At 39.2% G+C, this 14205-nt stretch overlaps 1 protein-coding gene across 11 annotated transcripts in view; it reads left to right on the top strand.

The window, feature by feature from the left end:
• Positions 1 to 14205, top strand: part of SOX5 (SRY-box transcription factor 5) — a 649375-nt gene that overhangs the window by 487017 nt on the left and 148153 nt on the right. For all 11 annotated transcript variants that reach the window (XM_086756526.1, XM_086756522.1, XM_086756506.1 and 8 more), the window contains one exon: positions 12421 to 12593. In XM_086756526.1, the coding sequence (XP_086612652.1) occupies positions 12421 to 12593 (173 nt within the window). The remainder of the gene's footprint in view (positions 1 to 12420; positions 12594 to 14205) is intronic.

Raw genomic sequence — 14205 nt, forward strand, 5'->3', positions numbered from 1 at the left:
TTCCTACTGACTGCCGTGACAGTTGCAATTATTGTCCATTGTTCCTAGGTGGCTAGAAAGGAGGGAGGATACAATAGAGCATTGCCCTCTGGGGGTAAATGAATTTGACTTACAGGTTCTTGGGGGGTCAGGCAGGCTGATTATTTAGTGCCCAGGAATGCGGTTTTCATGGCACCGCCAGCCATGAGCGGCCAACAAACAATGGCTCAGCTGTATTGCAGCTGTATTTAGGGAGGCAACATGAAAGGTGTGCAAGTTGAGCTGTTCTATACTCACGTTTGCGTGTGCAAACACACATCTATTATGACGGGAAATGTTTTTGTCCTTCTATAGGAACGTAGAGTTATTAAGTTTTCCAGTTGTGATTTTTTAATTAGCTTCTCTCTATATTTGTTTTGGCTGCTGCACTTTTTTTTCCCTAATTTCTCTATTACTGAAATTTGGAAACCCCGCACAAATAGTGTCTTATTATTAATACACCCTGGAATGTGGACAGCACTAGAAGCTGTACTGCCCAACTGTCTTATACACTGAATAGTTTTTTCCGTTTAACTGTTCAAAATTTCATTGTGTTTTTCATTAGATCTGGGGGAGTTTTAGTACGTCATGTGCTGAAGTCTCAGCACTAGGCTACATATTGTTAATGCTCAAGTGTGTGTTTTTACTATTGAGTTTTATTCTCTGGGAGAGATTAAAAGAAAGGGAGATGAAGCGGAAGACTTTATTTTCTGTTAGTGTTATTTCTTTTAAGTTAGAAAGCAGTAATGCTTTATTTAAGATAGGGGAGTTGGTGAATGGTTCGAAGTCACCAGACTCCTGTGTTTTGTATTCAGTGGTTCCTCTTACTTGCTTTGTTACTTTTGGCAGCTACTTTAAGTGCCCCTTTCTGCATCTGCATGCCTGTAAAATGGGAGAACCATCACTGAGTATCTGCAGAGGTCTAGCTGCAAACTTCAAGATCGCAGTTAGAAGAATCTGTGTCAGTCCAGTTACTAATAGAAAAGGAACTGTAATATTTCATTCCGGGGCTTGACTGAAAGGTGCTGCAAGGGAATACTCTTAAAATGGGGCAAAATGTAGAACTTGTCATATCTGTAGAAATTTTAACTCAAATGCCTCTGTTTAGGGAGGTAGTGCGGGCTTAAATAAACAATACAAGTTTGGCAGTGGAGATTTCTAAGAAATTTTGTTTTGAAATACATGGAATTTTTACTCTGTTCAAAACAAGTCAGTCTACAGTAAAACCGACAAAACGTGCCGTTAAATTGAAATATTTTAAAATAAAGCCGTAAAACTATATATTGAATTGGTTAAAGCCTGTTCAAACTTACTTATAACCATCGTATGCAAGAACAGGACTCAAAAGGCCTCTGGATTATTCGTGGATAATGCAGTTTATTGGATTCGGTGGAGCAGAGAGAACTTCAGGTCTCAAACCAATCATCTACAGAAAGGAGACTAATACTCCTTTCTGTTTTTAGCATAGCTGCCTGATACCTGTGCACTGCAGGGTAAAAGTGGCTGCTTTCCTCCAAAGCAATGTTCTCAGCTGGCAGCATATGCGGCATGTAGAGTGGATCGTTGATAGGAAAAGATAGAAGTTCATTTCCACACTCTTCAATGTCAGTGGCCATGACTATACTCAGAAATTTAACATGAAACTTCTGTTTGACTGCTGTTGGGCCCCCTCTGAGCAGACTTGAGGGAATGGTGCTGGCCTCCTGGGTGGCCGGGTGCATCATGAAGTCCACAGCAGGTTTAACGACGATGACAACCCTTTTAAACTTCCTGGGTGTACACAAAGCCTTTCTACTAATCTTGTCCATCTCCTGCTTATCGAGAGTTGTCAAGAAATAATAATACATATAAAATATGTTCCCCACTTAGCTAATTTTGAATAGGTGTGTGGAACAAAAGGCTAAACTGACTTTTGTTTCTAATCTTTCTTAGTTGTTTTTCTGTTGAAGTGAAGGCATTGTTAACAGTGATTGCGCCTGAATCTCTCAAGAAAGACAGGGCAAGCCCGAACCTGATTTTTTTTTTTTTTTATTGTTTGAAAATCCTTCTCTATTGTACAGGTTAGTTCCTAAACAACTCAGGTGAAGTGTTTTCTGCACTCACCGCGAAAAGGATCACTGTTAGGGTAAATTCAACTCTTCATTTCAACCACTTAAGTCTAGGTGACTCCAAAGACTATGCTGGAGTAACCACAGATTTAGGAGAGTAATTGAAAGCGAGATTAGCCTACCAATCCTAATCTTTAATGCATGATAACACAGACATTTGTTTTGTAGGAGAAACTGGGTTCCAAGTTATGTGAAGTATCAGTGCAGGTATTATATCAAGCTGTGTTGATGTGTGATAGAGCTGTGTTTGCTGAAGACTCTAATCTTGCTTATGTGTTCTGAAGAGGGGGCAGGAGAGAGTATGCAGGCAACGGTCTTATGACTGCCAATAATGGATAAAGAGAAATAATCCTTTCAGCGATACTATAGCTCATCAGAGCCCATGAATTAAAGACATATGTTATGTAGATTCAATGTATGGATTAAAACGGATAATCTGGTAGGTGACACACAGAATCTTGAGATAAGTGGGCTATGCAGATTCTGTATATGGATTGTGACGGATAATTCCATTTAAGTAATGCTGGACAAGTTGAAGACAAGTAAGCTTTGGGTAGTGCTCAGGTTATGTGCAGTAATCCAATGGGTGACACTTTGGATCGCATAATCTGTAAACTGAAGACAAGGAAGCTGGGGATTCTGCATTTAGATGTGGACAGGAGGAAGGAGGGGGAAGGGGAGAGAGATTATTCATGGGGAATACACTGGGTTTAAACCTTTGACTAACAAGGCACAGATCCCCAGGAGATGTGTGAAAGCTGCACACTTCCTTAAGAGCTGTGTGAATTTCGCATTTGCAAATTCATGGTTGAAAAATGTTTGCAAACTTGTGTCAGATGTGGATGTTGTGCATTATTTTTTTTTGCGGATAGCATTGTATTTGGAGTGGGGAGAGAAGGAGGGTGAAAGAGTCATAAGTGAAGGAGGTAAGATATGTCTGGTGGTCAGCTTTTAACTGCGATAAATTCAGTATGTATTGCAGCCTACTTAGTATCTTCTTCTCTGTGTTTATTTTTTGAGGGTGTTTAATAGTAGCAAAACCCTGACAGTGAGCTACAGTCCTGTGTTAATATTTCAAAAGTGGTGGGAGGGGGGTGAACCTGGCCAGTGACACACAGGGGAACCTAAGTTTTGAGAGGAAATTTGGCAGATGTTGAAATAGTGGAGGTTGATCACAATGCAATGTGATACTCTCAGGCTGCAGAGAAGTAGACAGTGCCAATTGAGCCACACCAACGCAGAACTTCTTTCAGGCCCAAGGAAAGCCTGAAATGGAGATTGTGACTGGATGGAGCTGCTCCTATTTGACCCTCGAATGGGAGGTTAGTTGCGGGTAGTGTCTGTGGAAGGAGGGCTGGACCATCTAAAGTTAAAGTGTCTAAAATACAAAAAATATGAATTTGTGACAAAGCAGCAAATTCAGGCTGTTACAGGGTTTTTTTTTAAAATATAAATAACTTAATTTGATGAGAAAAAAATCAGGTTCTCTTTAAATCAAACACAACTTTTATTTTTAAGAAGTTATTATTAATAGAGAAAATAGAAGAAAATGGAACTAATTAAAGTAGCAAATGCCAATGGCTTTATTTTATTTGAACGTATGGAGGTCAAACCACTATATTTAAAAATTGTCTGGAGCTTTGGATGACAAAAGGGACCTAAACCAGTTCTTCTTTGTATTAAAATTACCTGAAAGATGTGCTGGTAGAGGTGAATGTTGCTGAGCTACAATTACCAGTTTGTCAAAATAAAGCAAATATACATACATATTTTTTACTGGTTTCCTGCTGCTGCAAGAAATTCCAGCAGCAAATGCTATTTCTCTAGCCCAGTTCTAGCTTGTCTAGACAGTAAAACAATGAATAACCACTGAGAAATAGTCTCAATACAAATGTTGTATATTCTTTTTGTAACCTTGACAATAAGTTACTAACCTGGTTGAATACCAAGCTTTGTTTGCAGTCTACTGTACCAAAACTTTTTCTGACAGCAAATAAAGAATACTCACTGACAACAACTTTCCAGCATTGCAAAATAGAAATGTGTTGGTCTGTTACAGAGCAGCCAGCTAAGTTTTTGTCCCCACAGAATATTAATTCTTGAGGGTAGCAATGGCAAAAGATGGTAATTGGTCATCGTTTGTTTTTATTCATTCTGCAAAGTCTTCCACTGAAACCCGAAAGATTAAGACTGTCTGTATGCTGAAATGAATAGCTTCCTTCTAGCTTGCTAGTCTAAAAAGGACTTTTATTTGTGAAACAGAGAAGATTCATTACATAAATCTGTAGGTACGGACAAATCTGTTTGAATTCTGGGCTTTTTCTTTCCTTCTTTCTTTTTCTAGCGGCTGCGGCTTCTCGAGTAAAAAGCAGTCAGTCAGAAAGTTTTCTTTTATTATACTGGCTTCCCGTATCAATCAGATGAAGTAATTTAATTTAGCAAGGTGGGTAGTTATAAGTGATGGCAGTCATTCTGTAGTAAAGTTGGCTTAAATGCTTAATGAATAATGCCAGTTTTTGGATGTTTATATTGTGGCAGCTCCAAGATTTACTGGCCTGAAAAGCTATGTGCAAGTCCATAGTAAAACACTCTGAAGTATTGATTAGGGAAGCATCAAGGGAGTTTGCACACGTGCACAAGCACATACTCATACCCACCCACAACCCCATGCTGGCAAGTACATAATTTAAAGTATGTACTCATTGCTTGGTCATAAACATTTGACAGTTCTGCTCAAAGACAGAGGAAAGAAGAGTTTAAATTCTGAACTTACCTCAGCCAGTTAGATCTGTTTGTCAGACTGTGTTTCCTGAAGGCAGGTAACATCAGCTCCTCATTGACTCACATATACAACTTCGGGTGACGTCAGCAGCACGGCCGCCTGTGCAGCACGGGAGAACAGTCCTCTTCAGAATTATTATCAGGTTTTAAATAGATTTTTTTTTAGGGGGAGCGTGACAAAGATTAGTTTTCTTTTAAGTAGAAAATGACTAGGTGGCCTCTCTATTTTACTTGCCTGATTTCGTTACTGAGCAGAGTAATATTGGGTTTAGATTTTGAATGTGTCAGGGCAAAGTTAAAACTGGAGTGGGGAGTGGGGAAAGAAAAATAGTTGACAATGGGATGAGAATGAAACTCTCAATAAAAGATAGTGGAATAGAACCCTCAAGAAAATATTTTATAAACTGCTGATATTTTTAATTAATTTTTGAATGCAATAATATTATTGCTAGTAGGAGCTTAATTCTTCTGGGATAGCTTAGTTAAGAGCCTATTCAGTTTGAAAAACCTTCTTCTTGGCTCTTCTTCATTTTTATATTGAAACTGTTCCATCACTAGCTTAAAAATGACACTGAAAAAATGCTTCACTGCAGGAAATGCTTGGAGATGACTCAGTTTTTAGCTGATGTATGGGTTGTAGTGATGTCCTCGTCACTCTGTTGTTAAATCAGAGCAAAGGCACACAGAAACTGCGTTGTACTGTGGTTCTGTCCCTTCGTTAGTTGGATGGTGTCAATAATTACTTCATTTATAGGATCCTTTTAGCTAGAATCCTACCTGGTATCAAACCAGGTCAAGCAAAGATTTAATTATTTGTATAATTATTTGTATAATTATTTGTTAAAGTCAGTGGGGAAATTCTTGGCCTTACTGATACAGGTCTGCTGCTGGCTTTAGCAAGGCCAGCAATAAAAGGGCTTACAGCACCGTAAAGTTAATAATGACTTTAGGTGAGTTTCTAAAAGCTTGATACCTCAGTTTTCCCATATACATAAGAAAAGTACACCACTACCTTTCTACCTGCTCACAGTCTTTAGGAAGATCAGTTAGCTAATGCTTTGAAATTAAAAAATGCTCTGTACTGCATGCTTTAATTATTATTATACATCTTAACATTATTTGAATACAGAATACTTCAAAATATTCTTATTTCCATTTAATTTTTTTTTTCCTCTACAAAGCTTTGTAGATAGAGGAGGATTTTTTTTTCTTTTGTAACCATAGTTAATGATATGGACGTCACACAATATTATTGTGTCTTCCAGGCTTTGTACTTGCACATTGTTTTCTTTTGATTTTTTCTTTGAAGGACAGATGCTGACAGTTCAAAAGCTATTTACGTAATTACTTTGATAGTAAACTGACTCGGGGGATAAATTTCACTGTCTGTATGGGTGCGCGTGAGTGTGCACGCAAGCACCCCTGATTGATAGCATTTCTAGCAGATTAATTGAGACATGTCGGAGGGATTGAGGAGAGCCTTGCCACGTCTCTGCCCCTTGCAGAATACGCTGGGTGCTGCGCAGCTATGAGCAGATCGGTAGGCTAGCTGCAAGCAAACATTCTCATTGCTTGAGCATTCACAGCAAAAGCTTAAAATGCCTGTTAAAGAAAATATTGGCTTTCCTAATTTCTCATTTACATTCTCATTCTGTCTAATAAATTATAATAAAGTATTTACTGTTTTGATCGCAAAAGCGATTTCTCTGCCTTTTTTTTTTGCTTTGGTTCTGTTTTGAGTGGATATGCCAAGGTTTCTCCTGTTCGTTTTCTCACTTTAAGTGTGTCATTTGGTCATATTGGTGTCTTCATTCTAATGTTTATTAAAATGTTACTGTCACTGCCAGTATGAGACTGTGAATCAGAACTAAGAATGTGTAATAGTTTATTTCACATTTGAGTAAATTTCTTTTACTACTTAAACACTATTATGGATAGTGTTGATCTGAGATGAAGTTTAGGTTTGGCGATACAGAATGCCACTAATTTGAGTCTTCTTTTATTGCCATCTGCTGTGGGTGTTGCATCCTCAAACATGTTTTTTTTTTTTCTTTCCAAATATCTTTGTGGTGATAGAGAATAAGCTGACGCATCTGGAAAGCCTCTTTTCTTGGGCCGCTCACTGTATCAACCCATAGTATCTATTTTGATGCTCTCTTGCCTGAGTTGTTTTGATAAGTTGTGAAAAAAAATCCACATTTTGCCATTGCAGTGAGAGAGTACAGAGAGAACAGTATGAGCACCTTCAGCAATCTCCTGGAAGGCAGGTGGTCTGGTGGTTAAAAGCTTTGTTAAACATAAAATGTGCAATATCTATTTGTTGTGGATCTGACAGTAATTAAGAGTAATTTTTGAGGCAGTCATTGATGTAAGCCACTCTCCTTTTACTCTTCACTCAATACCTGTGTGAAGTGGGTCTAGCTTGCTGTCAAGTTGTATGCTGCAATAACGGGCATTTGTTTTTCCTCCCAGCTGCGCTGCATGGCTGGAGTGAAAGCACTGTAACCCTACAGATGCTGTGTGTAGAGGACAGGTCAGCTCCAGAACCATTCCCAACTCTGTACGACTTGGAGCAGCTCTAAGTGAGCTTAAATAATGAAGTGGTTCAAGGTAGCTGCTGGGGCTGGTTACTTACCCACACTGAGGTTTGCACCACCTCCCGAGTTCTAGCAGTGTTACCAGCCGCGGGGATAGTTCATTACTTTCCAAGTAGCATATTTTAAGCAACTGTCTTTATGTGGTTGGTGTTGTAGTTACTTAAAATACTGACACGTTTTGCCCTGTAAACTACAGAATTCTTAAAATGGAAATCCCTTAGCTGCCAAGACGCTTCACACGATGATAAAGGTTTAGATCTCATGAGGGTTAACAGAGAGAAAATAGTGACGACAGGACAAAAGTCCACCATGCTTGCCTACTCGCCGTCTACAGCATCTACAAAAGGATACACAAATTCCCATTAATGCTGTAACTCTGCAGTGTGTTTTAATACACCGGCAAAAATTCCTGTCACTGCATGTACTTATGTAGTAACTGAGTGGTTGCCCTGAGCTCACCATTAAGTAAATAACATCAAGTATCCTCTGGCCTTCATTTGTTACGCAAACCAAGTAATTTATGAATAGCAACTGTGAAATGGCAGTCTTGTTGGCCATTTCCACAAAAGAAATTATAGAAAAGGTGTGCTAGGTAATAAGGGTGACATAAAAAATATCAAACTTAAACTAAACGCAGACACTTTACATTATGATCATTAAGACAGTCTGATTCAAGTACTTTTCATCTTTTTCATTTTCACACTTTTATAAGCCACCAGTTGTCTGGAAGAAACTTCAAAACTATCTGTGGTTCGTCGTAATTGAGGCTTATATAGATGCATGGGTAAGGCAAGGGGAAATCTACCCCAAAACTCCCCATCTTCCAGCAGACCCACACACCTGATCTCTCTTGCCTCTGGTTTTGTGCAGGTCACTTGAGAGTGTGGCTACTCGAGTACTTACTTTGCAAGGAATGATATCTTGAAGAACAGAAATTATAATTAAGTATTATTGAAATTATTGGAAGGATGGGCTAATTACATGAAAATAAAGTACCTGCTAAGCCATGTTTTACAGAAAGTACTCTCCAGCAAAAGATTTTTTTAAAAAGTTGGCAGTGATAAATTATCCCTTTCAGTTTATTAGCAAACTGAAATTGCTCAAGAAGTACGATGCAAGAAGGCTGTATTTGTCAGACTACTTCCCTCCTGTTCTATAAGCCAAAGGCATTATGCATTGTACTTACTAAATTAGTACATAAAGCACCCCCTTTGGGCATCTCAAGGTTCTTCTAAAAACTGAATAATAATGAAGAGACTGAGTTTGGTGGATTTGTCCCCAGCTGCACAGCTGCAGTGTGCCTGCAACTTGGATGTCTGCACCCGCTCTTCATTGCCCTGACCGCTTGCTCTTAGTTCATCTGGACTTTCCTCTCGTTCCTGCAATTCAAATAAAGCTGTTGTTTTCCCAGGGAAGAAGGTTTTTGCTCCTCTCTGGGTAAATCAGATTAAAGAAGAAACTGCAGTAGGTGAATGGTCCTGTGGTTGTGCAGTTGTTTTGTGTCGCGGTCAGGGCAGTGGCACGTGGAGCGTTGCGCTCTCTCTTGGGAAGTGCAGCCTGAGTTTTGCAGCAGAGGGCTGGGTATCAACATCTCTTTTTCTGCTGCTGTTGGTAACTAACTCTGTGACCCCTCTGTCTGTCAGTTTACACATATGGAAACATTTTTCCACCTTTCAAAGGTGTGGTTGGGATTAACTTAACTTTACAAAGTGCTTTTTGATTCCCAACTGAAAGATACTGTAGGAGCTCAAATACACCGATGAACCAGTACTGGCTGAAGATCTTTGATGTGTGTCAGTGTATTTGTCAAACAGTTTGTTTGACAGTGATTTCTTTTTCCCTGCCTAGCTTTAGGACTGAGCCAGTCCTGTGTATTCCTTCTCCTTCTAGGTCCTTCTCCCTCTCTCTCTTTATGCACACCCACCCATCAGTAAAAGTTTAGAATAAAAAATCTGCTGAATAAATAAACAAAATATTTAGTTTTCAGGTGTTTCAGTGTGGCCAGCTTGTTATACTGCCAGTATCTGTAGACTGATAGTCTTCATTAGGTGAGCGTTACAGTAAATTAACATGCTAGCTGTGGACAAGACAAGGAAGGGGCGGCCTTCTAGAATAATTCTGTGCTACTTGGAAACACTGCACCATTTTTCCTAGGGAAAAACAAATGAAGGATGGAAGAGTGGCAGTAGAAATTTCTGATGGATTGTATGGCCAGGTGGCAAATGCATTACTTGTAGCAGTTCTCTGTCTCCATTTAGGTTTGAAACCTAAATGATTCTATGATTCTGAGAAATAAAAATAGTAAGTTACAAGTGTTTTCTTCAGCAATGTTAGTATTTTAGCACAGGCTTCCATTCTTTCTCACAGCTTATAACAGAACAGATTTAAAGTCCTATGGTTTCTGTTTCAGTGTGTTTCTCAAGTTTCCAGCTTGTACCACAGTTTTTTTGTAGACTGAGAATATTCTGCTGGACCTCTTTGTTATATGATGAGAATGTTTTCACATAAATCTCTAGCATCTTAATAAAAAGTTAACCAAGTGTAATAGTTTAGCCACGCTCGGGACCAAGCTGTGCAGCCTCTCGCTCACTCTCGCTGCCCTCCGATGGAATGGGGGAGAGACAGTACAACAAAAACCTTGAAGTTTGAGATAAGGACAGGGCGAGGTCATTCAAGTTACTGTTACGGGCAAAACAGACTCGACTTCGGGAAAACAATTTCAATTTATTAATAATAAAACCAAAGGAGGATAGTGAGAGAGAGAAAAAAAAAAAAACCTACGTCCCCCTACCCCTCCCCTCTTCCCCAGTTTAACTTCATTCCAAATTATCTCCACTTCATTCTCTAGAAATGGATCCCTGTTGCCTGGCTTCTCTACCCTCTAATTCTACGCTACTGGCCTCATTATCCCAGCAGCAGAGCAGCCCGGTTACAATGTGCTCACCCAGGTGACAACTGAAATCTCTTGACATCTCCTCTCTTTGCTTCTCTCGGCTGGGCCGGGCCAAGTTGGGCCCAGTCGGCCGCCCGGCGGGAGGCCGGAGGGTGAGGCCCGCAAGGCCCACAAGGCTCTCGCCTCCCCCTCTCTGCCCGCACTTCTGCTTCTTCCCTTTTTTTTTTTTTTTTATTTCCCCTTCTTAAATATGTTATTCCAGAGGCATTACCACTGTCACCGGCCCTGGCCGGCAGTGGGTCCACCCTAAACCCAGCCGAGTCCACTGGAAAAGGAGGAAACTTCTTGCAGCTTCTTGCAGAAGCTGCCACTGTAGCCCCTCCTGCTACACAAAGCCAGCACATCAAGTTACATTTCCTTTGTATGTAAATGTTGATTCTTTGTGTTTTCCCGCTAGTACATGGCTGTCTACAACTGCATTTAAGGGCTTGGGCTTGGCTGACGTAGCAAATGGGATGCTGCTTGGGAGCGCAAGGTTGAAATTATGTGACTGTAAATTAAACTGTCAAGCAAAAAGCCCTAACAGTGACACCTCTAAGACTGTGGTACAGTCTTCCAAAGAAAGCAGTAGATGATTCACCATTTCAGGTATTTCAATCCAATCTAGAAAGCTGTAGTAAATATATTGTAGGGAACATTCCTGCACTGGCAGGGGGATAGACTAAATGAGCTATTACCAGTAGCTCTTTTCCATGTCTGACTGATAGTTGGCTAGGAACATGGTTAGTATAGTCGCCAATTTTTCTTCTTTTTTTTTTTTTTTCACTTGGAGAGCACTGGTGACATTGGCAGAAGAACGCTTCCTGTGTTTGAGAAAGGTTTGTGTGGCAGGGTTGTCCCAAAAGCAGACTATTTTCAGAGGAGGCATAGATAGTGGTAGCCTTAATCCTTTCCTAAAGCGTTTTTGAGAAAGGGTTTCATAGTGTCTGACTCATGTGAGAGGGTGTGGTGGTATTGGAGATATCAGTGGATTAGTTGCTAGACATATTTTCTAGTCTTAAATTCAAATGATACTGGATATACTAATAGTGACATTTTTGGTTTTTGGTGTTTTTGTGTATGATTCATAGCTTTTGATTTTTCTTGGAATTTTTTCTTTTCTTATAACCACTGTCCTTCTGGGTAGAAAGAGGATTTTCACAGAATTATTATGAGACCAAGGTACTCAGTTCCTCTGTCTGTGTTTGCTGAACTCTCCTATAAAAAATATCTAATGACAGCATAAGTAAGAGAGATGGTGAGTTGCTTTTAACTCCATGTTTGTGGTACATTTATGCAAGACTTTTTCCTTTAAAAATACTCATCAGTGGCAGCAACAGTGCTAGTAGTTCCTGACAATTTAAATACTATATAATTTCATCCTGTTCAGAGCAGCTGTGGATGATATAACAGGTACTCCTGACAGCTGTTGTGTGCTGTGCTAGTAACAGTGAGAAAGCTGGACATGGGGAGATGGAGAGGTATCTGGCACCCGGGAGACTTCTCTGCTTCCCCTTCATTAGAGAGGGATGTTAATACATACCTTACAGTTTCTGTAAGCGTCAAAGCATTGATGTATCTTTGTCATAAGTTTCTGACAAAAGTGAAGTTGTCTTTCAAAACTGGAAGGGTTGATTTTGATCTCCACAAAATGTAAACAATGTTTAAAATTTGAAACTCTTTCAAAACAGGCAGTATTTTACCCCCTATTAATTTGTTAAAAAGGCAACAGAAAATAGATTAAAAGGCAAGGAAACATTGAAGGGAGGCACCAAATCAAAACCTGTGTACAGAATTATCCTCCGTCGCTCATTTTCTTCTAGAGGGACAGGTCTTAATGTGTAGGATATTGCAATATGCTGCTCCTCTTTGGTTCTACTGAAACTTTGCTTACAGTGAAGCTGCAAAATAAAAACCTGTCTAGCTCTAAATTTCCTCTCTTCTCTTTACCTTTTTTTTTTTTTTCCCACCATATGATGCCCAGGGACTCCAGAAAGCCTCGCTGAGAAAGAAAGGCAGCTCATGGGTATGATCAATCAGCTGACCAGTTTGCGAGAACAGCTGCTAGCAGCTCATGATGAACAGAAGAAACTGGCTGCATCACAGATCGAGAAACAACGCCAACAAATGGAGCTGGCTAAGCAGCAGCAAGAACAGGTGAGTGATTATTATAGTGGCATTCAGCTTAAATAATTTTCTAGGAGGACTTTCCAGTAGCTTATCTTTTAGGGTTGATACTTCTCAAGTTTGCTCTGCACCCGGAATTTTTTTTTTCCATTTGTTTTCGTAGGTGAAGAAGTTCAGACAAAAACATATTGGAAGAATACTTTTATTTGCAATATATAAAATAGTGCTCTTAGTCTTTTAAAGATACACCTTCCAGTTTGGAGGTATTATCTTCCAGTAGTGTTTTTTTTTCTAAGTATAAGTGTAAGTAAGCATATAAATTCAGCCCTCCTGAATAATCTTCTAATGCTACTTGAATTGAATGATGCTGAATAGGTATAAAAGGAACAAAATGCCTAATTTGGATTGTAATACAACAAATGAAAGGGTTGGTTTTGCGAACTGTGCAACAAAGTGGAGGAAAAGAATATAGAGTCAGTGAACAAGTGTGACTTTTTTTTTCTATGCTTGAGAGGCTTGATTTTCATCTCTGGCAAATATGCCCTCCACTGAAATGCAAACATGTTTTCACACATGAACAGTTCCAACGTGCACACGTGGGCACGTGATATTTTATGCAAGAACACAACTTTTCTAACATATTTGCACTGTGCAAGTTTTAACAGAAGTGAATGTCCATTTTTGTACCAGAACACGAACAGAGAATACCTAGACATCTGATTTAAAATTTTGTTAGAAGTCCATCCTGATACCTCTTGTGGGAGGGCGTTTTGGTCTGCCTGACCGTTTATTTCAGCTTGTAATTAAATTTGAGTTTATATCATAGAATTGCAGCTATGTGAATTTTATGAAACTCACAACATTCTTTAGTATATGTCATAGTTGTCATACTTCAGTGTTTGTATTGTATCACTTAAGCAAGTCTTGAGATTCCGAACTGGTGCTGACATCTTCAGATGTTTTAGCCTTTGTTTTCCCTGTTTTTGACTATTTAAAAGCCTTATTTTAACTACTGTGTATTTTAGCCTCACACCTGAAATCCCGCATATGGAGAACGGAAGTGACTTACCTATTAAACTTGAGGATTTGTATACACTCTGTTTATGTGGAGAAGGTAGATGAGGATCTGAAGGTGGAATTGCAAGATTCTTCCATGAGGAGACATCCTGCAGGAGCTATTTTCTTTGCCCTACCCTTTACAGTATTTACAGCTACAGGATGGCTGAACAATCTGAAAGTAAAAAAGGAAATGGAGAGAATGGAAAAGGCAATAAGAAATCCTGCACGTTTATTATTAGGATTATACAAATTTCTTTTAATTTAAGAAATTGTGTATAATTCTGTGTTATATAAAAATTAAAATAACCAAACTTTCAGAAAAAAGTATGGTTAAAAAATATTTTGATTGCTTAAAGAGAGGCTCTGGAAAGAAAACATTTAATTGTTTAGATGTGGAGTTAACGATGAGTGAGTGTTTCTTATGCTAATAGTTTAATAATAGAAATGAAAGGAAATACCTAAGGGGAAGAATGCACAAAATTCCTCCCAGTAAGTATGTATAACTTCCCATCTGACCCTGAGATATGTACACATACCACAGGGGAAGAGCAGTACTCCTTCTAATGTTTGTACTGCTGTGCTA

This window comes from Chlamydotis macqueenii, chromosome 1 (assembly GCF_036417535.1).
Source record: "Chlamydotis macqueenii isolate bChlMac1 chromosome 1, bChlMac1.mat, whole genome shotgun sequence".
Taxonomy (NCBI): domain Eukaryota; kingdom Metazoa; phylum Chordata; class Aves; order Otidiformes; family Otididae; genus Chlamydotis; species Chlamydotis macqueenii.